The 26,406-nt window shown below is 38.2% G+C and overlaps 1 protein-coding gene across 3 annotated transcripts in view; it reads right to left on the reverse strand.

The window, feature by feature from the left end:
* The window catches only part of RAB2A (RAB2A, member RAS oncogene family), an 86,537-nt gene that overhangs the window by 21,940 nt on the left and 38,191 nt on the right, over positions 1-26,406 (reverse strand). For all 3 annotated transcript variants that reach the window (XM_040487729.1, XM_040487727.1, XM_040487728.1), the window contains 4 exons: positions 22,233-22,300; positions 11,208-11,290; positions 10,727-10,819; positions 2,128-2,239 (listed from right to left, as the gene is read on the reverse strand). In XM_040487729.1, coding sequence (XP_040343663.1) covers positions 2,128-2,239; positions 10,727-10,819; positions 11,208-11,290; positions 22,233-22,300 — 356 coding nt within the window. The remainder of the gene's footprint in view (positions 1-2,127; positions 2,240-10,726; positions 10,820-11,207; positions 11,291-22,232; positions 22,301-26,406) is intronic.

Here is a 26,406-nt window from a genome sequence, read left to right on the forward strand (position 1 = left end):
TATGTATGTATGTATGTATGTATGTATGTATGTATGTATGTATGTATGTTTTTAATGTTTCTTTTTTGAGAGACAGAGCACAAGTGGGGGAGGGGCAGAGACAGAGGGAGACAGAATCTGAAACAGATTAATTTACATAATTAAAGTTCTCTCATGAGTATGGGAAATTCCTGCCCAGATTGATTGATTGATTGATTGATTATTGTTTTTAATGTTTTTTTTTTTTGAGAGAGAGACAGAGCACAAATGGGGGAGGGGCAGAGACAGAGAGGGAGACACAGAATCTGAAACAGGTTCCAAGCTCTGAGCTGTCAGCACAGAGCCTGATGCAAGGCTCTAACCCACAGACTGTGAGATCATGACCTGAGCCGAAGCTGGGACGCCTAACCGACTGAGCCACCCAGGGGCCAGAGCCCCAAGACAAAATGTATGTAATTATTATTAACCACATATACAGGATTTTTGTAATAAGTGCTGCCAAAACATTAATGGAATTTATTTAAGTGGTCAGCTGAATGTCAATAGTAATTTGCTGCTTACAAATAAAATACCTATGGTTTCTGGTTACGAATAAGTAAAATGAACAAAATCATCAGAAACAAAGCCAGAAATCTGGGAGTACTTTATAGTAGTAGATGCTCTGTCATCCGACTTCAGAGTAGTTTTATTAACTTAAGTATCTCTACACCCCATGTGGGACTCAAACTCACAACCCCGAGATCAAGAGCTGTATGCTCTTCTCACCGAGCCAGCCAGATGCCTCATAGTATGTTAGTTTGTTTGTTTGTTTAACTAAATGTAGACAGTTTTGGCTTTAGAGCTCTCAAAATAAATAAGAAAATCAATAACGATCAATAAGGATATGTTTCAGAGGTCTTGAAATCTCCACAACACATCGGCCCTTATGGTTTCAAATAGAACACCTCTAGTAAAGGAGTACCTCTCTGAAACAGGTGCCTTTACATGTCTATTCTAAGTTGAACAAAGAGGCAGAACAAATTTCTGGATTTGCTGTGCAAAATGCAGTATTACTTTTGTACGTTATCAAACTGTAATTACTGGCAACTGGTAAAGCATTAATTGGTGGTTGTAGGAAATGTAGGAAATGCATTGAGGACAGTCATAGAGCACTTCTTCAAGTAGAGATAAAATCTTACCTAAGAAATAATTTTCCAGCAAAAATATCAATGCTGTTGAATAATTGTAGTCTATTTCTGGGTTCAAAAGTTAATTCAAAGAGCGCCAAGTACATTCTTAATAAATATTTACTCACTGTTTACTACATGAAAGGCATTGTGTTAGCTACTGTCTAGGACCTCATCTCTGTTATCCTTAGAAAAAGGAGATTTTTAAATCATTTAGTTTCTAGAGTCCCTTTTTGCAGCTGCTGCTAAGATTCTTACCCAGAAGGTGGCATTACTCTAGGCAAATTACTTATTTTCTTAGCCTCTTCCCTGCTTTTTTTTTTTTTTAAGATATTGTTTTTAAGCAATCTCTACACCAAACGTGGGGCTCAACCTCACAACCCCAAGATCAAGAGTCACATGCTCCACTGACTGAGCTTGCCAGGTGCCCCAGCCTCTTTCCTGCCTGTTATAAAACAGAATGTGGCAATACTTTTACCTTAGAGAGAATTAACTGCCTACTCATCTATGTATAGTATATAAATACCATACCCAAATACAAAAAGCATAAAAGAACATGATGTGTTCCGAAAACTTGTAGCAGTTCAGGCTGATCAATGAAAATCTTTCTTTGCTTTCTTTGCTACATAGTAAGAATACTTTCCCCATTTAAGGAAAAGTAGATACAAATAGCTACGAATGTTTAGTGTCTTGACACCTTTCTAAATTTCATTAGTGTTATTTTTTCCCTCTCAGGACAAATATATACAAAGATGTGTTAAAGCATTTTGGCTTAGAGAGAAGGTTCCGGATATAATTTAGGAGTCTGATTTAAGACGAATGCTGTAAGACAAGGCATTTCAAACAGAGGGAATCTTCCTACTCTATGATAATAAAGACTAAAAAGGTTTAGAAGAGACATCAAAAAGTGAATATGAAAGCACACAATACATTCCAATTAAGTAAAAAAGATGATGAACATTTAAATGGGCCATTTATTTACCTCTTCTACATTGGAAGCAGTTTTAGCAGAAGTTTCCATGAAGATAAGTCCATGTTCTCGTGCAAAAGCTTCACCTTCTTCTTTTTTTACTTCTCTTCTAGATTCTAAATCACTAAATATAAGGAAATAAAAGGCCACATTATTAACCAACACAGTATAAACAGAGGCATCGGTGGAAAGTGCACCATGAGATTCAAAGTTGTGCTATTTTTTCCATTAATTTTTACCACATAACCATCAACTGCACTATTCTAGGTCTTATGAAGGTCAAGACAGTTATAGCACAGTGCTCAGTTTCAAAGAACAAACAATCCAACAGGAGAAAGATTCTGAGTCAGACTTCTACAACGTTAAAAGTAAGGGAAACCTACTTAGAGCGTCTACCCAACACTCTGCTTTTGAGTATAGTGGGTTCCCAAAGAAGGCAACAGTTTTATTCAAAATAAAAATTTGAATTACACTAGTCTCATCTTTCAGTCAGACTGAGTTTCTATGAATGTGATTAAAAAACAAATTGCATAGTTTTCAGAAGCTCTAGGAAACTGCTCAATAAAATCCAAAGCACTAAGGAAACATTAACTAGATTATTAATCTCACTTGGTTTAACTCCTAATAAAATCGTTAACAGAGATACAGAGAAAGAAACGAAAGTCTAGGCCAGGAGTTTTGGGGGAAAGCATGGGATTCATTTTTATCCTACAGGAACCGTTCTGGTAAGGTGGGGGGAGAGTAGCAGTCTTTGGAGTGTGTTTTACTGTAAGAAGTTCTAAGCTTTAGTATAAAATGTTTTCTTATTGCAAAAGATTTTAAGCACACAGAAAAGGACGAAGAACAGACTCCTCAGACTTCCACCTAGCCCTGACGTATTAGTTTGACATTTGTATTAAATTTCTCTCCTGATGAGAAATAAAATCGAGTTACAGTTGGTTCACCTCCTGTGTGCCTGTCTGTTCCTGATCTCATTCTTTTCCCTCTTACATCTAAGGTAACCACCTGTCTGTATTTGGTGCTTTCACTCTCATGCGGGTCTTTTATATGTATACTCATGTTTACAGCCATACAATAAAGAGGGTTTTTTGCACATTAAAAAAAATTCAGGTATAACTATCATTCTACAACTTGTTAATTTTGGTCAACATGATGTTTTTCAATTATCAACACAATATATGTAGATCTAGTTTCTTAATGTTTTACTGCTATATCATAGTCCACTGAATGAATGCAACATTATTTATTTTTTAAATATTTGTGTGTGTGTGTGTGTGTGTGTGTGTGTGAGAGAGAGAGAGAGAGAGAGAGAGAGAGAGAGAGAGGAGCGGGAGGGGCAGAGAGGCAGACACAGAATACGAAGCAGGCTCCAGGCTCTGAGCTGTCAGCACAGAGCCTGACATGGGGCTCAAACTCACAAACGGTGAGATCGTGACCTGAGCCGAAGTCGGACGCCGAACCAATTGAGCCACCCAGGCACCCCAACACAATTTGTTTTTTAATTTTCCATTTGACAAAGTAATTTCTAATTTTTCATTATTATAAACAATGCTGCGATAAAAAATTTTCACACATGTTGGTGTACATGTGCCAGAACTTTTCAAAGGTAGTGTTTTTCAAACTGGGCCATGACTCAGTGAAATAGTAAGGAATAAAAGAAAATATCAGAGTGTATCACCCACTGTCTCATGGAATTTGTTTTTACGTAAGTACACACATACTAGGGCGTGATATAAAATGCATTTATTTTAAATCAAATCAAAAAGCTCAAAAGCCATTGTACTTGAATATATACTTAGTATAAAGTTGCTTCCCAAAACAGTTGTGTAATTTATACTCTCAGCAGCAGTGTTTGAAAGTTCCCATCGTATCACAATCCTCATCAACACGTGATAAATTCACACCCCTTTAGATCTGGCACTCCGAAGAACGTGACCAGTATCGCACATCTATGTTAATTTTCCTTTAGTTCAGCATTAGTTTCATAAATGCCTAGTATCATTATTAAATTAGAAATACAGAAACATCCGGGGCGCCTGGGTGGCACAGTCGGTTAAGCGTCCGACTTCAGCCAGGTCACGATCTCGAGGTCCGTGAGTTCAAGCCCCACGTCGGGCTCTGGGCTGATGGCTCGGAGCCTGGAGCCTGTTTCCGATTCTGTGTCTCCCTCTCTCTCTGCCCCTCCCCCATTCATGCTCTGTCTCTCTCTGTCCCAAAAATAAATAAACGTTGAAAAAAAAATTAAAAAAAAGAAATACAGAAACATCCAAGAAAAGGAAATCATTTCATTTGACAAATATTTACTGAATGTCTTTTATAAGCCAGGAATTTTACTAAGCGCGCTTGGGATGTACTAATGAACAAGTCAGACAAAAAAGGGCGCATTCTGGGTAGAGGACGGACTAGACTACTGAATAAAGAATATAGTGTGACCGAGTGGTCAATGCAGAAGAGCAGAGTAAGCAGAGTGAGGAGAGCCAGGGAGAGGCGGAAGGTTACTCTAGAAAGTAGGGCAGTCATCCCCAAATCGACTTACTTCTAATTTCTTTCTTCTTAGTCCTGGTTTTCTACTCCACAGTGACCTTTGTCACACATATGCATAACCATGCTCCAGCTGCAACTTCGCGCCCTACTTTCCTTCACCTGTCCCTGCTGCCTGTGTCACGACCTCTTTTCCATAAACACAATTTTTAGTGATGAATTAATAATATCCATCACAATTCACTAAACCATTTTTACTAATGGATGAGGAGAGTGACACGGAATGAACTTGGTACTGTGTGAAGTGTTTTACATGGATTATCTCATTTAATTCACTTGACAGATGAGGAAACAGAGGAACAAAGAGGTGAAATAAAGCATCCAAGTTCACATTCTAGGAAGAGCTGGTAGAGTGATTCCATCCAGACTACTATTATATAAGGATTACTATTCCTGATAAAAACTGACTGGAGAACTTTTTGTCAAATATGGAAAAATAGAAAGAAAGAAATTACCCATAATTTCACTTTCCACAGGTAATGAACATCTTGGTGAACATAATTCTAGATTACTCCTTTATTATTGTCTATTTCTTCCCACTGGAACATGCTCATACCCACTGTTGTATTTTGCCTTTTTCTTCATTTCCTGTATATCGTGGATCACTTTCCCATATAATTTTGCAGTCTTTCACAGCACTATTTTTACTGAGTGCACAGTAAAGAACGTTAGTATTTTATGCAGATTTACATTACACAAACTAGAGATGAAACAAAGATGTTTCCTCTATCTAATGTTAAAGTAATATCACTGTTTCACCTTTACAAAGTTCACCAGGAACTGGATACCTTTCAAGCTGGCTGACCAGAATAAGCTGTCAATTATGTTTACAAAGTTGTTACTCAGGACATCATCAGTCACCACTGTTTATGTAATTGAAGCTTCTGAGTGATTCTGTAACTATCACAGTTGTTACACGTTTAAAGTAATTTACAATTCATAAAATGTCATCTAAGCATTCAGTGGTGCAAGTCTCAAAAAAATACTCCTGAAAATCTGAAATGTTAGAAAGTTTGATATAGAATATTACAAAGGGAAACACAAGGATATGTCATACTACTGTTCATTTAGATGCCATGCTATGAGATGTTAGTGGGAAGATGAGAACAAAAAAGGAAGGCAAACTAAGTTTACAAATATTATAGCACAGGCAACTATCCAACTATAATCTGAGGGCTTCCTGTGTGCCAAGCCCTTTCCTACATTTGGGAACAGACCACTCAGCAAAACAGACAAAAATCTAAAAACCCCTGGCCTCATGGAGCTTACATTCTAGTAGGAATAAAAAATGGGGGGAAAACACTAGCAACAGTGATGTGGAAACATGTTCCTGGAAATCAGCCTCCTCTTCTATCGTTCTTAAGGGAATATTAGCTTTGAATTACACGAAATCTTCAAGAAAATACCTTTCCCCTCAAGTACCTTTATCCCATTTTAAGCATAAGCCATATTTAAATAATACCTTATTTTGGGATAAAATTACGGTTTTCCACTCCCGCTATCTCTGATTATGTCTGCATTTGCAAATGTTATCTTAGCAAAGAGGATTAAAGACATGTACGTTTGAGAGATTGTTAAAAATAAAAAAATAAATAAGTGGCAATTTAGGATGCATGATCTTTTGGGGCACCTGGCTGTATGAGTCAGTAGAGCATCTGACTCTTGATCTCAGGGTCATGCTTTCGAGCCCCATGTTGGGCATGAAGCCTACTTAAAAAAAAAAAAAAAAAAAAAAAAAAGGAAAAATAAAAGAAGGCACAACTTTCTTTTATCACACCCTTCTTTACTTGTTTCCTCAGTTTTCCAGGCATAAAAATCATATCGTTGTCTTTGACTTTCATTCCCAATAATCCCATTTAAATGGTTTCCATTACTTAACTATCCTTCTTTCCTAAGGCATTCATAACCCATACCCCCTTTTTGTTTAGGGCTTGTATTATAACCCTTGACTACCAAGAATTTTTCATCTTTGTAGACTCTGCTTCCTATTTCTTGTGTAACCAGTTTAAAATGCCATAGTAAGAAAAATCTGTGTCATCTGTCACTCTGACTAGGCCACTGCCCTTCTCAAATCCCTTCACTGGCTCCCTACTGCTTAATTCATCTAATTCAAAAATTGCCTACTCCCTGTTCCCATGTCTACCCCAATTCACCTCATCTAATAATAATTACCTCATTTATCTCTGTTCATTCCTATTCACTCTTTGCATGTCATACATTCTTCGTTCCTTTCTCCTAGTTTCTTCCTTAAAATGTCTTTCCACAGCTACTATGCTTAAATTATAAGGGCCACCCATCTCTACTCATTAGAAACACCTCTTGTATATACTATGCTTTTCCTTTTCACTTAGACTATAAGCTCTTCATGGGCAGGAACAAAATTTAAGCCATCAGTAAGTGGCCACCCACCATGTTTGAGACACAAGGAAAACACTGGTGAGATTATAAGTATGAAAATTCTCTTTATTCTCCAAAATAATTCTCTTATTATTTCATACCTCACCACTGAATGGTAGTAAGAATACTTCCATACTACAAAGACTAAAGTTTCCCTACAAAAGCCTTAATCTTAAAAGGTTTAGTGAGATAATTTAAATGAAGAATAACCACGAAAGGCCTTGGGCAAAGGCCAAGATGACAGACACTTCTAGTCACAAAGAAGTAACAATTGGCCTTTTATAATTGAAATATCACTTAAGTAAATATTTTCTCTTGACAGCAAACCTTGATTTCTATTAAAATAACTTTTTCTAAAATGAAATCTATACAATACAATGCTATTTGCTATCTTACTGGTTTGTTTCTACAACTTTATTGTAGTACAACTGACACAGAAGAAACCGCACATTTAGTATAAAATGGTGAGTTTGACAGGTTGACGTGTTTACCGTGAAGCCATTCACGTCTCCTCCTTTTCCTCACACCCCACTATAATCCATCCTTTCCTTCCACTTTACCCTAGGCAACTCATGATCTGCTTTCTGCATTTTCTAGTATTTTATATATGTCTTCACTACTATAATTTATATAATTATACATCTTCATTTTTGTCTGGGTTTTTTCACTCAGCATAATTATTATTATTTTTTAATGTTGATTTATTTTTGAGAGAGAGAGAGAGAAACAGTGTGAGCAGGGGAGGGACACAGAGAAAGAGGGAGAGACAGAATTTGAAGCAGCCTCCAGGCTCTGAGCTGTCAGCACAGAGACCAACACAGGGCTTGGACTCAGGAACCGCGAGATCATGACCTGAGCCCAAGTTGGGTGCTTAACTGACTGAGCCCCCCAGGCACCCCTCAGCATAATTATTTTGAAATTCATCCACTTTGCTGCATATATCAATGGCTCTTTCTTCTTTATTGTTGAGTGGTATTCCATTGTAGGACTATATCACAATTTATCCATTCACTTATTATTGGAAATGTGGGTTGTTTCCACTTATGAGCTATTATAAACCAACCTGCTAGAGTATTTGTGTGTAATTCTTTGTGTGGCCCTACGAAAACATGTTTACATTGAATAAATACCTAGGAACGGAATGCCTAGGTGTTTTATCGTATGCATGTTTAATTTCTAGAGAAACTACCAAACTGTTTTGCAACTGGCTGTATCATTTTACATTCCCATCTGCAATATGAGCGTTTCAGTTCCTCTACATCCTTGCCAATACTTGCTACGTTAATCTTGTTAATTTTAGCCATTGTAATGAGCATGAAATGACTGAGGTTTTCTTTAATGTTTATTTATTTTTGAAAAAGAGTGAGAGACACAGTGAGAGCAGGGGAGGGGCAGAGAGAGGGAGACACAGAATCTGAAGCAGGCCAAGGCTGTGAACTGTCAGCACAGGGCCCGATGTGGGGCTCAAACTCACAAACTGAGATCGTGACCTGAGCCGAAGTTGGACGCTTAACCGACTGAGCCACCCAGGCATCCTGTCTCCCAGATTTTTAAAAAATGCTTACTTATTTTGCGCGCAAGAGAGAATGCACATGCATGAGCACCAGGAGGGGAGGGGCACAGAGAGGGAGAGAGAATCCCAAGCAGGATCTGCACTAACAGTGCAGAGCCCAGCATGGGGCTTGATCCCACCAACTGTGAGATCATGACCTGAGTCAAAATCAAGAGTCAGACTCAGCCACCCAGTTGCCCCCCACCTCCAGTTAATTTTTGTATATGGTGTGAGGTAAGCGTCAAGGTCCCTCCCATCCCCCCGCGGCTATCCAATTATTTCAGCACCATTTGATGCTTTCCCCCACTGAACTGTCTGGGCACTTTTGCAAAAAATTAATTGACCATATATGTATGAATCTACTTCTGGATTTCTCACTCTCTTCCACTGGTCTATGTCAACACCAGACTAAACTGACTGTAGTACTTTTATAATAAATCTTGAAATCAGTACAGTGCAACCAGTGAATCCCCCAACTCTGGCTATTCTACGATCTCTGCATTTTCATACACATTTTAAAATCAGCTTGCTAGTTTCCACCTTCTTAAAAAGCCTAAAGAATTTTGGTTGTGGGGCGTGGGGAGCACCTGGGTGGCTCGGTCGGGTAAGCGTCCGACTTCAGCTCAGGTCATGATCTCACAGTTTGTGAGTTCGAGCCCCATGTCAGGCTCTGCACTGACATCTCAGAGCCTGGAGCCTGCTTCGGATTCTGTATCTTCCTCTCTCTCTGCTCTTCCCCTGCTCACATGCCGTCTCTCTCTCAAAGATAAATAAAGATGAAGAATTTTGACTGGGAACACAATGAATCTTTAGATCAATTTGGGAAGACCTGCCATCTTAAAAATGAGTTTTCCAATCAATAAGTACAGTGTATCTCCCCATTTATTTAGGTTTTGTTTTTTTGTTTGTTTTTGTGTTTGTTTTGATTAAAGGACTCTACATATAAGAAAGTAATCATCTAATATTGGAAATTTAGGAAGACCATGGTAACTAGCTTAGAGTTGGGGGGATCAAGTAGATGTGACGAAAATACTTTCTTAAGAATTGTTTAGGGATTATTTTTTATTGAGATATAATTGATACATAATACTGTGTAAGTGTAACCTGTACAATGTGCTAGTTTGATACATTTATATGACACAGTATGATTACCACCAAGGTGTTAGCCAACACCTCCATAATCTTAATTATCATTCTATTTTGTAGTGAGAACACCTTTGTACATATTATGCTTTTCCTCTGCATACCGGGACTATAAGGTCCTCAGAGGCAACAACCAAATTTAAGCCATCAGTAAGTTGCCACCCACCAGGTTTCAGACACAAGGAAAAACACTGATAAGATAGAAGTCTGAAAATTTAGAATACTAGTTTTATTTATTGCCACTGTAATTTTCTACTAAAATTAGTGAAGCCTTTCCCACACTCTGTAAGTTTAGAGAAACTATGGCCAAAAAAGTTTTCCCGTGTACTATTATTTTAAATGTAGAACACAAAGACGTTCGCTGCAAATAATGCTCCCTAGAGATATAAAATGAAATGAGATTAAAAAAACAACATTAGGATAACATGAATAGAAAGCCTTAGAGGTAAGTTTAAAAGTACTAATGTGATATCTACTAAAGAGTATTAGAAGTGTTTCAGGGCTTTCATGAAAATACACCTGAATAATATATGTATTATATGAACTTTTAATGCACATTAAGTCATAAAAAAAAGAAAAATATTTTTTCTTAACTCTGCACACATTGTTACTTCTACTGTGAAGTATTTAAAATAATTTGGATAATACTTAACGGTGATCTACAGTGTTTTATTTCAATTATGAATCAGATGAACTTCCTTCAGATTATTCTTTAAAGTTTACCTTCCAACCAAAACTATTTCTAATAATAATAATAACAATAATCATAATGACAATGATGATGATGTCCCACAAATCGGATCATCTCTATTTTAAAACTGAAAGAATCACCTTAGGATTTTCAAAATTTTGCAATTTAAGACACCAATAACTTACATTTGGACAAACGTAGAAGATAAGCACGCTAACAGTTATCACACAAACTGCTATCCACAGTCTACATCGTTAATGCAAAAAAGCTTTAGACAATCTTTTTACCTTTTATTTCCAATAAGCATAATGACCATGTTGGAATTGGAATGCTGACGGGCATCTTCTAACCAGGTTGTTAAGTGGTTGAATGTATCTCTCCTAAAAATAAGAGAAAATTTGACCGCTATTTTCAAAGTGTTCTCCCTAGTAGTGTGCAATGAACAGCACACATTCCATTCAAGGTAACTACTTTTAGCCATATCCACTTACGTAATGAGAAACAAATCTCAAGTACGGTTATCTGCAAACGAAATGTTACCCCACTTTAGAAAACTCCAATGTGTAAGTAATATTACCAAATTGATTAACTTAGGTGTTTGTTTACATAAGAAAATAATTTAGTTGCAGATTTCTGTAGTAAATTTAAATTCAAGACACCTCAGTTTTAAGGTCAAAGGCAAAGCCATACTCTGATAACCGGCAAGTGTATTTACTTAGAGGAAGTCTCTGCACTGACCAAATGGATGGACACATCCCACGTTCTCACCTTGTAATATCATACACTAGCAAAGCGCCTGCCGCACCTCTGTAATATGACCGTGTGATGGAACGAAAGGACTCCTGCCCTGCCTGTGAGGAAAGAAAAGGTTGAGAGTTTTCTTTAATAAACTGTCCTCTACGTTTTCTTTTCATTCATATATAGAATATGGGCAGGTAGGGAATGAGCGTGCAAAGGGAAAGAAAATCTAACTTCACCAGTCTTAGGAAAAAGTCACAAAATACTACCACGACTGCTCAAGTCAACCAGACGCACATGCCCCCCCCACCCCCCCCACAGCCGCCCCCAACAAGACCTCTAAACCTTTTTTGGCAATCCCTGACAACCCAATTTACTGAATGGCTTCACAATACATGAATCATTATTAGAACACAGAATGGACTCCTAGCAACTAAGCTCTGAAGACAAATTTGAAAGGAAGCAAATAACCCAGAGCCTCACATTTGAATTCAATAACCCACTCCCTGGGGCAGCTGTTGACACTAGAATAAATAAAGTCCATTGTAAATAAATGATGAATGACATCTTTACGCCCACCATCTGCTGGTGTAAAGGTTGTTGGAAGGCCAAGGATGCAGATTTTATCAGTTATATCATAAACTGCAGTGAGCTTTCAACAGTCATCAGATGGAATTCTTTGAGCAATCATTTTATTATGAAAAACAGAAAATGGTTCTGAATTTAATTTATATAATTTTTTTCTCCACACTTAATCAATTTCCTCTGTATTTGATATATAATGCTTGTCAAAAAGCAACAGGATGTAAAAGTCTTCTTTTATCCACTTGTGAAAACAGACTTCAGAGATTATGCAAAATTAGCTAATTTCTCTCTTTTCCGGGTGGCACTAAGGCTGGTGAGGGATATACGGATTGCCTCAGGGTTTAAAAGTGAGACAGGTCTTATCAAAAATACTCACATTTTTAATCACTATTCTACCTTTAAGAAAAGATACGTATGTAAAGTAAGTAAACACAAAGCCAGTTTTCACAATGTTTTATATTCAAAATCTACTAACCTGAAAAATATTCATGTTTGTATTCTGAGTTCTTACCTTCCAATCTAACTACTCAATCCTTCCAACCCTCAGAATTCACACAGCTCAAGTTCTGCCTTGTTCTAACACTCAACACCGTCATTCCTTGTCTTCTTGGCCCTCCCACTATACTCGTCCCCTCCGGTGCTCCCCCGGAGACGGTGCACCCAGCGTCTAGAACCGGGTCTGGCACACAGGCATGCGGAGAAAGCCTCTCAAATGAAAGAATGAATCCTAACGTCTTAATCAAGTACACAAAATGGTCATTACTCCATTCTACCTAAAGAAGAGGACACTGGTAAATCCTAACATGCTAACATTCAGTAAAAATAACTTCCCCTAAGTGAAAACTAAAAATGAGACCTTCTCTTGGTAACTTGCAAACAATTCTGGCACTTTTAGAATAATGTCTTATGCTAAACTGAATACGGAGAACATAAAAGAACTGTACAAATAGCCAACTCAGTTCATATAGTTTGAGGTTAAAACATTAGATGATACTAGCTGGAAGCATGAAATTCATTAAAATTGTTTTCATGTAATTTATTGAGATGTATCTTTCCAAAGAAGTCCTTTCAAATCCAAGTTCAAAATGTAAGCATTGTGGGAATTTTTTTCAACTGTTTATTAGTGTGGGAAAACTAAGGACTACATTTTTAAGAGAGTCATTCACTATGAATTATATATACCAACACAGGAGTCTTGGTAAATAATACAAAAAAAAAAGATTTTTAGTAAAAGGGAAAACAGATTTTTAAAAAGAAGAAAAACAAATCTATGCACCATTTCCATTCTTCCTGTATTGTTTTACCAAAAACAAATGTTCCAGTATGGAATTTTGTACATGATGCATCATTTTATACTGAATCCATTCAATATGGTTTTGCCTACCGTTACAAATTAAACAGAAACTCGAGCAAATAAAAAGCCAAATATCCCCAGTGAGGACTATGAACATAACTATACATCTTAGAATCTAGATTACTTTATAATAAGCAAAGATCAGGATTCAGAATAGTTCTGAATTCTTGAGACCTGACTGGTAAGAAAGACATCCTACACACTGGTCTAGTGTGTTAATGGCATTGATGGCCTTGAAATAAATCTTGCCCAATAAAGTTTTTTTTTTTTTTTACTATGGCGTCCTTAACTATTCACAAAATGTTTTAACATTTAACAACTACCTGCATAAAGCTAGCCCAATGGTTAATTACCTTGAACATATTAAGGGAAAGTAATCTAGTTTTTAAAAAATACATTAAGAGGGGCACCTGGGTGGCTCAGCTGGGTAAGCATCTGACTCTTGATTTCGGCTCGGGTCATGATGTCATGGTTCGTGGGTTTGAGCCCCATATCGGGTCCTGCACCGACAGCGTGGAGCCTGGTTGGGATTTTCTCACTCCCTCTCTCTCTGCCCCTCCCCTGCTCACGTGTTCTCTCTCTCTCTCTCTCTCTCTCAGTAAATAAACATTAAAAAAATAAAAATAAATAATTAATATAACCTGACCAAATGATGATCAACCTATAATGTTTCACACAAAAATGAATGTCAACTTAGGAAATATAGATGTTATTTTGATCCTCTTCAATATAAGGTGTTGGCCTCAAGAAATTTTAGAAGCTTGAAACTGAACAGCATTTAGCATTATTTGTAGAGGGACTCCTAATAGTAGCTGAAGGTTTTAAAAAAACAAAAAGCATTTAATGAAACTGGAAATTGGACGATTGGCTAAGTGAACAGCACCAAAAAAACCTGGTTAGAGCAGCCATAAGTTTATCAGCTCCCAATATAGCTGTTTGAGTTCTGTAAAAAATCAGCAAGATGCCCAGATATGCAAAAAAGAACCGAGCAAGCCAGCCTTGCCAGATAATGGGAGGTGCTCATTTTCAGTGATGCTTAGTACGAAACAGTCATAGGGCGTCTGTGAAAAAGAATCTTTACAGACCTTTGTTTTCCATGTGAGGATTGCTAAATCAAATAAACGATTCTTTAGCCCATTCATTCATTCATTCATTCATTCATGTGTTAATTTTAAGTGCAGTCTCCCCGCAGTGTGGGGCACAAACTCATGACCCCAAGATCAAGAGTTGCATGTTCTACCAACTGAACCAGTCAGGTGCCCATAGCCCATACCTTTAAAACTGACTTCGGTTGGCAGATAAATATCCCCCAAATTGGCTTCTCCATGTGCCTGTCTGTCGCTAACAATTTTTGTGGTAACCAGGCTGGGAACTTAACTCCTCCTCCTCTCTTGTTACCTCTAGAACATACAACTTTACACACATCAAGCTATCGCTCAAAAATTCCTAACCACCCTGAATTTAAGTCTTGATCTCTTGGGAATCTGATCTGTTTCTCTAGAATTGTATCTTCTTATTTGATAAAAGTCTTGTTCATACAGCCAACTTTTTTTCCTACTGATAGTCTGCCTATCTTCTGAACATTCCTGCCTTTGTGCCTGTGTAACTCTGCCTGAAGAACTGCTTTCCTCCACCTCCCCAATTTCCATTTCCTCTGAGGACCAGTTCAAGCCCCCTGATTCTCTCACAAAGCTAGGAAGCTAGTCTACCACAGCCCGTAGTTATCTAGTTCTCCTCACACACCCAAGAGCACGTCCATGTGATCATTTGGTTCTGGTATTATTGATTATATAAAAGGTACACACTGTTCAAATGCTGGTCTTGTTTCCTCTTTAGTTCTCCTTGAGGGATAGCCTAACTCAGAACACTGAAGTATATATGGCAGGCTCTCAAATTATGTTACCTTGATTGATCCCAAAGGGCTGATAAAGTTAGAAAAATAAGATTTGTGACAATCAGTATTCTAGTAATACCTCTGTTCCCTGTTAGTCATTTGTCTAACAATCCCAGCTATATAGAACCCAGCCAAGCACCAAAAAAGAAGAAAAAAAGGATTTCTAAGTAGCCAAGTTAAGTTGTCCAGGCCCAAGAATGAAATCTCAGGTACTTGACTAACAGACTCAACCTAAAAATGTAGACCTGTGATCAAGGAACTGCTCTCATTAAGGAAAAAGATTTTGAAATCTACATGCATGACCAGACTTCTGTTTTGGATGACAATAATATCAGTAAAAATCAAAGTGATTTTTAGGCTGCCTCAGTCACCACAGCAAGGACACAGAAAAAGTCAACCTGCACTATTTAAAGCTTTTTAAGGGAGTTTCCTACACAAACCAAAGTAGATCATCTTGAGAAGAGAAACATGGTTGTGAATATCTATGTTAAATGCTTTTAAAAAATTAAGAATATTTACTTAAAAAAAGAGAGAGGATTTCAGACTCTTTTAACACCACCACTTAAGAGAAACTGGAGACCGCAGATGGGAGGTAAATAGGAGAGTAGAATGAATGTCTAAGGTATTTTCCTGCCCCTGTAGTTGTTCAAGAGAAGGCTGATGATAACTGCTGAAGGGGGCAAAAGCCTCCCCACTCCCGGGGAGGGTGGGATGGGAGCAGAGAGGAGGGGCAGAGGCAGGACTGTGTCCCAGTGCTTGGCTCTAGGCCCTCTGCCTGGTCAGCCATCCTTACCGCCGCACTGAGCTATAAAAAACACCCATTGTTTTTGGTAAGAAGTTGAGTTATAAATGGACACATTTTACAGAGGACCAAAAAATGCCTGTGAGGTGCTAAAAAGGTACTTTTTAGCATGCAGGCACATGACTTTCGCACATTTACCAATAATACTAGTTCCAATGTATTGTTTGATGTATAAAATATCTGTAAACTTAAAGTATTTTGAGGGACGCTGAGAAGAAACCTAGACTTAAAACATTTACACTACAAATTTGGGGGGAGAGAATTTTTTTGGATATACCGGAAAAGGTAAATGAATCAAGAAGATGTGGTATACATATATAATGGGATACTACTTAGTGATCAAAAAGAATGAAATCTTGCCATCTGCAAGATTTAGATTCCATCCAACATGGACAGAACTAGAGTGTATTATGCTAAGTGAAATAAGTCAGAGAAAAACAGATACCATATAATTGCACTCACATGTGGAATTTAAGAAACAAAACAGATGACCATATGAGAAGGGAAGGAAAAATAAGATAAAAACAGAGAAGGAGGCAAACCATAAGAGACTCTTAAATACAAAGAACAAACTGAGGGTTGCTGGAGGGGAGGTGGGGAGGGAGATGGGTTAAATGGGTAATGGGCATTGAGGGCACTTGTTGGGATGAGCACTGGGTGTTATATGGAAGTGATGAATCATTAAATTTTACTCCTGAACCAATACTACACTGCAGGTTAATTAACTTGAATTTAAGATAAATACATTTAATTTAAAAAAACACTACTTTGATACATTTTCCACCTAGCAGACTGCAAAAAAGAACACCCAGTATTCTGGCGGCTCACTGTTGACCAGGCTGTGGGAAAACAGCACTTGCTATATCAGTGGACGCGCAAAGTGGAAGAATCATGGGTTAATCTCCAGCAAGACCGCCTATGCATTTATTTTGTGCCTAAACAATCCCACTTATAGGAACCTACCCCAAAGACATACTGGGTGAAATGCAAGTTAGAGGAAACAGAACAACTTCAGAAGGTCAATGGGGCTGGGGTGGGGACTGTTTTAGATTAAAAGAGTCACGATAATCAAATGCAAGGGAGATCTTGATTGAACCATGGAATTTTTTTAAGTACATTTTTTTTTTTTAATGTTTATTCATTTTTGAGAGACAGAGAGAGACAGAGCATGAGCGGGGAAGGGGCAGAGAGAGAGGGAGACGCAGAATCCGAAGCAGACTCCAGGCTCCGAGCTGTCAGCACAGAGCCCGGCGCGGGGCTGGAACTCACGAACTGCGAGATCATGACCTGAGCCGAAGTTGGGCGCTGAACCGACTGAGCCACCCAGGCGCCCCTAAGTGAAAGTACATTTGGAGAACAACAGGAAATCTTAACACTGGGAATAGGAGACTGGTATAGAAGGCAATTTTAGTGTCTTCGTTAAATATCTGTGATGGGATAATGGTACTGCGTTTAGGGGGGAGCAACCCTTAGAGGATGTGTGCCGAGGTATGAAGGACGACGTCTGCAACTCTGAAATAGTTCAGAAGGGAACACGGTAAAAGGGACAAGGATGGAGGCCAGACTGCTATGAATGCACACGGTTTCAGGTTCTGCACTGTGGAAACATCTGACGTTTCATAATTCAAAAAAATAAGAAATGAGAAATCCCTAAAACTTGAAAACAAACAAACAAATGAACCTAACTGTATCAAGTTGGTGGCACAATCGATTCAGATGAGAACTGTTCCAGGTTAGGTTAAAATAGTACTTTCATTTGATGCCTCCAGGGGTACATGTATGCTAAGGGAAAAAGAAATGCAATAAAATCTTAAACTACAAAAGAAAAGAAAAAGAAAAAGAAAAGAAATGAAAAGAAAAGAAATGAAAAGAAAAGAAATGAAAAGAAAAGAAAGAAAGAAAGAAAGAAAGAGAAAGAGAAAGAAAGAAAGAAAAATGTGACAAAAAACATAAAGAAGAGTAAGAACACAAAACAAAGTGGGTAAAAGCTGGATGAGGGTGTGAGAGCGAGAGTGGACTTCTTACCTCCTCCTTCCATCAGTCATGGAATAAGAACTGGCTACAATTTGTTTTCTTCTTTGATTTACCCTGACAGAGACTAAGAATATCACACAGTCGACTTCTGATAAAAGAAAAAAAAACATTTGCACAGGGCCCAAGGAAAGTGCTTTAAGGGAGGGACTGTTACACTGTTACCACTGCTACCAGCAAGCCCTCCGGGGACTATCTGCTGGCAACTATACTTACTATTTTCAAAAAGGCAAAAAAAAAAAAAAAAAAAAAAAAAAAAAGCAAAGACGGTGGATGTGGAAATTCTGGGAGAAAACTCCTTATTTTGTGTGAATGGAAATGGATATACAGTGGATGACAAACATCCTAAGATACTGAGTCACTGGGGAAAAAAAATCACTTCTTTAAGGCTGATGAAACAAATAATAACATTTGGCATATTTTTCCCTGAAGGCTCTAGGATGGTTTTGTAAATGTTCTGAGCCAGGAATAGACACGATCCTTGCTACTAAAAATGTAGTTTCCTATCCAAATGTATAAGCACGCTGCAAAACATTAACGATACGGAAACCATGTTCCATTCAGATATAAAACTAAGCGTGGAAAGAACCATAATGTGTGTAACAGAGCATCTATTAAAACAGTTTTGGAAGTTAGGTACGAAAGTAAGATGAAAACCTCTAAGGCAGAGATTCAAGAAGCAACTTTCAATAGTAGTAAGTTAACAAGAACTACCTTATGACCGAGCAATTGTACTACTAGGTATCTATCCAAAGGATACAAAAATGCTGTTTCGAAGGGGCACGTGCACCCCAATGTTTATAGCAGCACTATCGACAATAGCCAAAGCATGGAAAGAGTCCAAATGTCCATCGATGAATGGGTAAAGAAGATGTGGTGTGTGTGTGTGTGTGTGTGTATGTACACACACACATACACACACATGCATACAATGGAATATTACTCACTGATCAAAAAGAATGAAATCTTGCCATTTGCAAAAATGTGGATGGAACTAGAGTGTATTATGCTAAGCGAAAAAGTCAGAGAAAGACAAGCATCATATGACTTCACTCCTATGTGGAATTTAAGAAACAAAACATGAACATAAGGGAAGGGAAGCAAAAATAATACAAAAATAGAGCAGGAGACAAACCATAAATACACTTAAATACAGAGAACAAACTGAGGGTTGCTGGCAGGGTGTTGGGTGGGGGGATGGGGTAAATAGGCAACGGGCATTAAGGAGGGCACTTGTAGGGATGAGCATTGGGTGTTACATAAGTGATGAATCATTAAATTCTGTTCCTGGAATCATTATTACACTATATGTTAACTAACTTGGATTTAAATATATACATAACAAAAGTAGTAAGTTTTCTGAACACTCTTTAAAATCTGAGACAGGCTACTGGTGCCTAGCACCTGCCATGCGGGAGGCCTGGAATTCTTTCCTGGGAGTCATGATGTCTTCAATGGTACCAGTCTCTCCGTTTTAGATAGAGGAAAGAAGACTATCACTCTGCCTTTCTAGAGGAAGTATGAACAAGGTGTTGTTGTTTTTCTAATTCTCTTTCATGCTGTCCAAAATAAGCAATTATGACAGCAATTATTAAATAACCACAAGAACCTGGAGCTCAATACATAACACAACAGATTTCTTCTGACAGATCACTGAAATGTAAAATAATCAACTCATAAGCAAGGGGGGGAAAGACAGGACTAGTTAACCTACAACAGAAACAACTGGGGAATGAATGACTTGTTCAAGGTTCAAAAACTGGAGGGCAGGGAATTATTTAAGAGAACACCTCAAGGACAGAAGGACAACCGGATAAATGAGAATAAACCACAACAAGGTGCTTTGTGTCTATAATGTCACATAATTTTCACTATGAAATTAACCTTCCCTATGAACTATGTACATTAGCAATAACGTCTCTTGAATGCATCCAATGATCCTACAGACTGTTTAGAATGAGATTCTTTACTTACTCATTCAATAAAATTTACCAAACATCAGCCAGTACACTATGAATGCAAGATACAAAGTTGAGTAGGATACAGAGGGTCCTTTCCCTCATGATTATTATGAGGCTGGTGAACAAACAACTATGATAACAACAGGAGCAGAGCTGTAACAGAAATATACATAAATTATGGGGAGAATCAGCTATCTCATGGGTGTCACAGAGGCTCCAGAATTGACATCTGAGCTGGTCTTAAATGGAAAACGGGGGGAACGTACTTCAAGCACAGCAAGTATTCATGCAAAGTGCAAGGTATGAAAGGCATACTTATTACAGAAGAGCAAGTGGTTTGGTTCACAGAACCCTACACGGCAGGATGTGTCCTGCACGAGTTTATTAGCTAAGAAAGCAAGCTAGCTTACATAAAACCACCCACTTCTGAAAAAGAAGAATAAACTCTTTTAACACAGGAGAGAATACTTCCTTTCGGCTGGAGAGCATTAATTTTAAATCTCTAGGAAGGAAGGGACTTTGCATATTTCATTTTTCTCTTTTCCAAGCAGTTCTGAAATCATGTCACCCGAGAGAATATAAATCAAAAAAGTTATGAGACACTACAGGCTCGGGGTGGGGGAGGGGAATGCTAAGAAACAGTAAAAGCATAAATCTTCACTTAAAAAGAAGAGATAAGAAACCACAAGAACCTGGAGTTCAATATATAACTCTGGAACAGAGCAAGATAGAGATTTAGGGGTTTCCATCTCAGGGATTTACTATGTGATATGTAGGAAGTATCAGGAAACCTAGGTGTCACAACAGCCTGCAGCAACTGGCTGGGTCTTCTTGTGAGATATTCTCCAATCTGTGAGACCGAGAATCCTCCAGGTTCCTTTCTTCAATAACTATTATAGGTGACAGCTGAGAAACTAAGACTGAGCGACAAGAGAAAAAACGGACAGGGGAATATAATGATAAAATTCCCCATCTTTTAAATTTCATTTACTAGTTTAGAGAATTTGCTTTGTCATAACAGGCGACCTTTTGGGTTTTCTCAATTAGGGTTCTGTAAAGAATTAAGTCCTAATTGCCCTACGGCAGTGGTTCTCAAAGCGTGATCCCAGGACTCCCGGGAGTCCCTAACCCTTTAAGGGTCCATGAGGTTCTCCATTTCCCAACTACTTATTTGTGTGAGGTTGCATTTTCTTTTCTTTTTTTTAATGTCTATTTATTTCTGAGAGAGAGCACATGCTGGGGGAGGGGGCGGGGGGGGGGGCGGGGGCAGAGCATCCTAGTCAGGCTCTGCACTGACCGCTCTACGTGGAGTTCTAGCTCATGGACCATGACATCATACCTGAGCCGAAGTCGGACGCTTAACTGACTAACCCACCCAGGCACCCCGAGGTTATATTTTCTTCATATACTCCAACTAAACAATACACATTAGACCCTATGCAGAAGCAGGTATGAGAATTCAAGCTGTTTTCTATTAAGCAGACAGTGAAGACGTTTTTCAAAACGTAACAAAATGACACTCTTCTCACTAGAAAAATAAAGTTTTTGTTTTGGAAAACCAGTCAATTCTCATAAAAATTGCTTTGTTGATCCTAACACATAAGAAGTTTATTATACTTATCTTCAAGTGAATTACTAATTGGGTATTTATAAGTTTCTCAGTTTTGTAATGTAAATATTGATAGCTATAAGGCACATAAGCAAAGGCTCTTTGGAGTCCTCATTAATTTTTAAAAGTATAAAGAAAGGGATTCTGAGACCAAAAAGTTAGAGAACCATTACCTTAAGGTATCCATTGTATGTAACAAAGTAACTTCTCTATTATACACTTAAGTCGGGAGGAAAGAGAAAACAGTATCCTGTTGTGCGGTTTAGATCACAAACTGGTACTAAAAACTCTATAGCACAGCATGGAACAGACACTCAGTGAACATAAATGGGAGGGAGAATTAGGGCTGGGAGCAAGGCTGCTTCAAGTGGTTGGGACTAAATCAAACTTCTATTTTTTATGTTTTAAACCAAACTTTTAAAATTAATAAGCGGTCAGATCAAGTGACTCTATCGTGTTTACATTCATATTTTATTTCGTAGGTGTACTTTAGATATGCTGCTTTATTTTCTTAAAAACAGTTTCTGGAGCATTTCCATTTAGACCACACAGCATGAGCATGTGTTCAGACACGTTCACCTACACCCAAGGCCTGTGATACACCTGTTGAAAACACTGCATAAGAAAACCTAATCTTTTCTGGCACCACATTTCATCTCACGGCTATGTGGATGCTCGTGCCTAACAAATCATAATAGGCATAAAACGACATTAAAACAAAACAAAACAAAACAAAACAAAACAAAACAAAACAAAACAGACACTGTACTTTCATAGAACAACTTTACTGAGGGCATACAATGTATTTGCTATACTTACCGTATCCCATATCTGAAGTTTTATCTGTTTTCCATCAATAGTTATCATTCGAGCACCAAACTCTACACCTGAACAGACAAAAAAATGATTTGTTACACAAACTAGTGGGACTATATTTCACATTTAAGGATTTTTTAAAAAAAGGATGTTTATTTCCAGGACATACTATCCCAGATGATACATAGATGAACTTTACCAAATATGGCCCCTACCCTGAGAAAACAAATAAACTAAGGCAGAGGTGCTAAAAGGCCTAAGTTAAAGACACAATTAAAATACTAAGATATTCAAGTCTAGTAGAGTTAGAAAACAAACTGTCGTCCTCATGTTTTCATAGGTTCCATAATATAAAAAAACTAGAAATGAGATTTAAGAACCGTAATTATTAGTAACAATATTAAAATTCCTTGAAAACTATTAATATGGTATAAAAATCACTAAAGGGATAGAGGCCCTTCAACATCATAGCTTTGGTTCCCAGCATGGGTTATCAACTAGTAAAGAACTCTCCTAATCCCATTCCAGATAACCAGTTTAAACATACTTCGAGATGTTGCTCTAAGTGAAGATACACACAGAAGTGTACGTACACTCTATACAGATGGGGGCACATAAATGCCGCTCTGCAATTCGCTTCTCAGACAATAACAAACATTACTCTGTATCACAAATCTCATTACAAATCAATCAGTCAATAAACTATGCCATTACTTTTGGTGACTGCATGTGTGTGTGTGTGTGTGTGTGTGTGTGTGTGTGTGTGTGTGTATACACACTGTACTAAGTTGGTAAGCTGGTTACAAATACAGGTCATTGCCGCATTTTCACTAAGTAGCTAAAACTGAAATGAACTTTCTGCATATATCTTTCAACTAAGGATTATGACTAAAGGCAAATTATATGAAATAGAATTGCAGGTCAAAAGGAGTACAACCTTTCTTTTTTTGTTTTTAAACATATTTTTTAACGTTTATTTTTGAGAGACAGAGACAGAGCCCGAGCAGGGGAGGGGCAGAGAGAGAGGGAGACACAGAATCAGAAGCAGGCTCCAGGCTCCGAGCTATCAGCACAGAGCCCGATGTGGGGCTCGAACTCACGAGCCGTGAAATCTCGACCTGAGCCGAAGTCAGCCGCTTAACCGACCCTGCCACTCAGGCGCTCCTAGGAGTACAAACTTTCTTAACACAAGTTAACTACTCTGGCTTTTCTCCTTCATTTATCTTTTTTTTTCCTCCTCCCCCCTTATCATCTTTTTTTGAAAGTACTCAGTCTGGGTGGCTCAGCTGGTTAAGCAGCCAACTCTTGATTTCGGCTAATGTCATGAATTCACAGTTTGTGGGATCGAGCCCCACGCTGTCAGTGTGGAGCCTGCTTGGGATCCTCTCTCTCCCTCTCTCTCTGCCCCTCCGCCACTCACATTCTCTCTCACTCAAAATAAATTAAAAAAAATTTTTTTTAAACATAGGAGAAAAAAAAGGGATAATTTCAGAGCAGCAAACAGCTGTGAAGGAGACTCTGAAAGAAGTCTATCACTTCTATTACACTGAGTCATTACTGCTTGGAGCGCGCTCCATCAGTATTTAGATCAGAGTCGGGGTGAAGGGAAGACACACATGGTCCTCAGAAACCAGATGTCAACTTGGCAGAAAAACAGCTTCTAGTTGCCCAGGGGAGGGCATAATGCCCAGTGTCAGAATTCCATTTCAGCAGCTCCTGTAACACCCCTGACCATGATCAGGAAGATGGGACAGACAGGTAATTTGTTCTTTCGTGATACGTAACTCGGTGAAGCTTTTACTCTACATCTTAACAATGATTCCATCCCGGGCCAGAGTCAATACCAGGCAACTAATGGTACATTTCTCAGAATCAGAAATAAAGAAGAGTTAGGGAGACTCAGGAGTCATGATGCACTAGAATGAAAAATGCAAAACTGCAAAATTCTGCCACACAACCATTTTTTATACCTGCCAATCTACATATTAATTACAAGTATATACATATATGAATCTAAAAATATATATAAATACATACATACATATTCACACGTACTCTGTGCCACAGGGTGGGAGACACACAAAACAACCGCCCACCAGCTTACCATTAACATGAAAATGGGAGTAGCTGAAGGGAGAAACCAGCGGCTAAATATTGTACAAGTGCTCTTTGAGGAATCCGGTATTTAAAAGGAATGTACTAATGTACAATATTGTACGTAGCTAGATATTTAACAAAGTGGAAGCTTTTTCGTGAATCTATTGTTTCGTTTCTAGCCACAAACTAGAGAGAGAATGCCTACTTTTCCTTCCATCATCACAGATGGGCTTTTAACCTCAATCTAAAAATGCGGCATCACTCACTGGGATTAAAGATTTCTTCAATCTAATGCATAATGTCAAACTGGACAAAAAACAACTACAAACTAAAAACAGACCCTTGACTCGTGTTGGATGGGCAAGGCCCAGGGACTGACATCTTGGGCAGACGGACACAGATCTGAAGAATGACTGGCATCCACTGTGTCGTGGCAGATGAGAGGCTAAGGACACCTGTGCTGTGGGACTGCTGCTATGGTTCCTGCTTCCTGACTCCAAAGATGCTTCATTCCTGCCCATTCCCAAGTGTAAGTCTTCACTCTCCTGAGGGTTCCATGTAAAATTCCAGGAATTCTAACATATCCCCTTTTGCTTTACCTAGCCACACTTGGGTTTTGGTGTATTTATCTCTTTAGTCAAAGTAAGCAAAGAAAGGTTGTTGAAGATTGAAGTCTTTTAAACAAAGATTTTGCCTGTAAAAATATATCCAATTTTATTATTTTTTTTTAATTTTATTTATTTTTGAGGGAGACGCACGCACACACACACACACACACACACACACACACACAGCGTGAGTCAGGGAGGGGCAGAGAGAAAGGGATACACAGAATCTGAAGCAGGTTCCAGACTCTGAGCTGTCAGCACAGAGCCCTATGTGGGGCCTGAACTCACAGACCAAGAAGAGATCATGACCTGAGCCGAAGTTGGACGCTTAACCGACTGAGCCACTCAGGCACCCCAAAATATATCCAATTTTTAAGATGTTAAATGAAAATCGTATCATATGAAAATCAGAATTTGTTTCTAAAGCAGGGAAATGTCATAATAAAATTGATGTTTTAATATTATTTATCAATAGGGTCAGGATACAGAATTTAAAAACAAGAGGTAAAGAACTAACTAGTTCTTAACAAGACTATTGTATTATCCAGGAATGAGATAAAGAATGATGGCAGGAAGAAAAATACATCTTTTTTAAAATTTTATTTTAGAGACAGAGTGAGTGTGTGAGTGAGGGAGAGGGGAAGAGGGAAAGAGAGAACCTTAAGCAGGCTCCATGCTCAGTGCAAAATCTGATGAGGGGCTCGATCCCATGACCCTGGGATCATGACCTGAGCTGAAATCAAGAGTCGGATGCTCAACTGACTGAGCCACCCTGGAGCCCCTTTTTTATTTTTTTTTATTTTCTGAAAAATACACATCTTAAAGGAAAAACTGACAAGCACTGATTACTGAAAAACTATGATTTGTTTTCCTATCAAATGAAACAAAAACAGAATCGGATTTCAGTTTCAGAACTGTAACTCCTTCTCATTAACCTACTCGTAACTGGGCTCAATGTAGTCTGTGTGGCAAAAGAAAATACTGAAACTTAAGTGCACTATAAGACTCAGAAACAAAAACTGAAAACCTTATTTCTTTTCTGGGTTATTAAAAATTTTCAATCTTTTTTCTTAAGTGTATATGGGGGTGTGTGTGTATATTTATATATATGCTTAAGAACTCAATTTAGACACACTTTCCTATCTTTTTTTCAAGGGATAAACCATCATCCCCTGTGCCCTTGAGGTTCTCTTCTCAGATGCATTTTCAATTAACAGCCAATCTGGCTGCCAGAGAGATGGTCTGTGGAGCCAAATGCAAGAAGGCCTCATTTACCTGATGTTGTTAGGGAGCGATGCTTATTTTTTCAGTTATGTTATTCACTTGCAACCTTCCAAGACAAAATAGTCTGAATGTAAATGGATACTTTTTAACTGCCTCTAGATCATTATCATCCTTGCGTAGTAAGAAATGTGAAGCCTCGCAAAAAGAAAAGAAAAGAAAAGAAAAGAAAAGAAAAGAAAAGAAAAGAA

This window comes from Herpailurus yagouaroundi, unplaced genomic scaffold, assembly GCF_014898765.1.
Source record: "Herpailurus yagouaroundi ecotype Mexico unplaced genomic scaffold, PumYag 165, whole genome shotgun sequence".
In the NCBI taxonomy this organism is placed as follows: domain Eukaryota; kingdom Metazoa; phylum Chordata; class Mammalia; order Carnivora; family Felidae; genus Herpailurus; species Herpailurus yagouaroundi.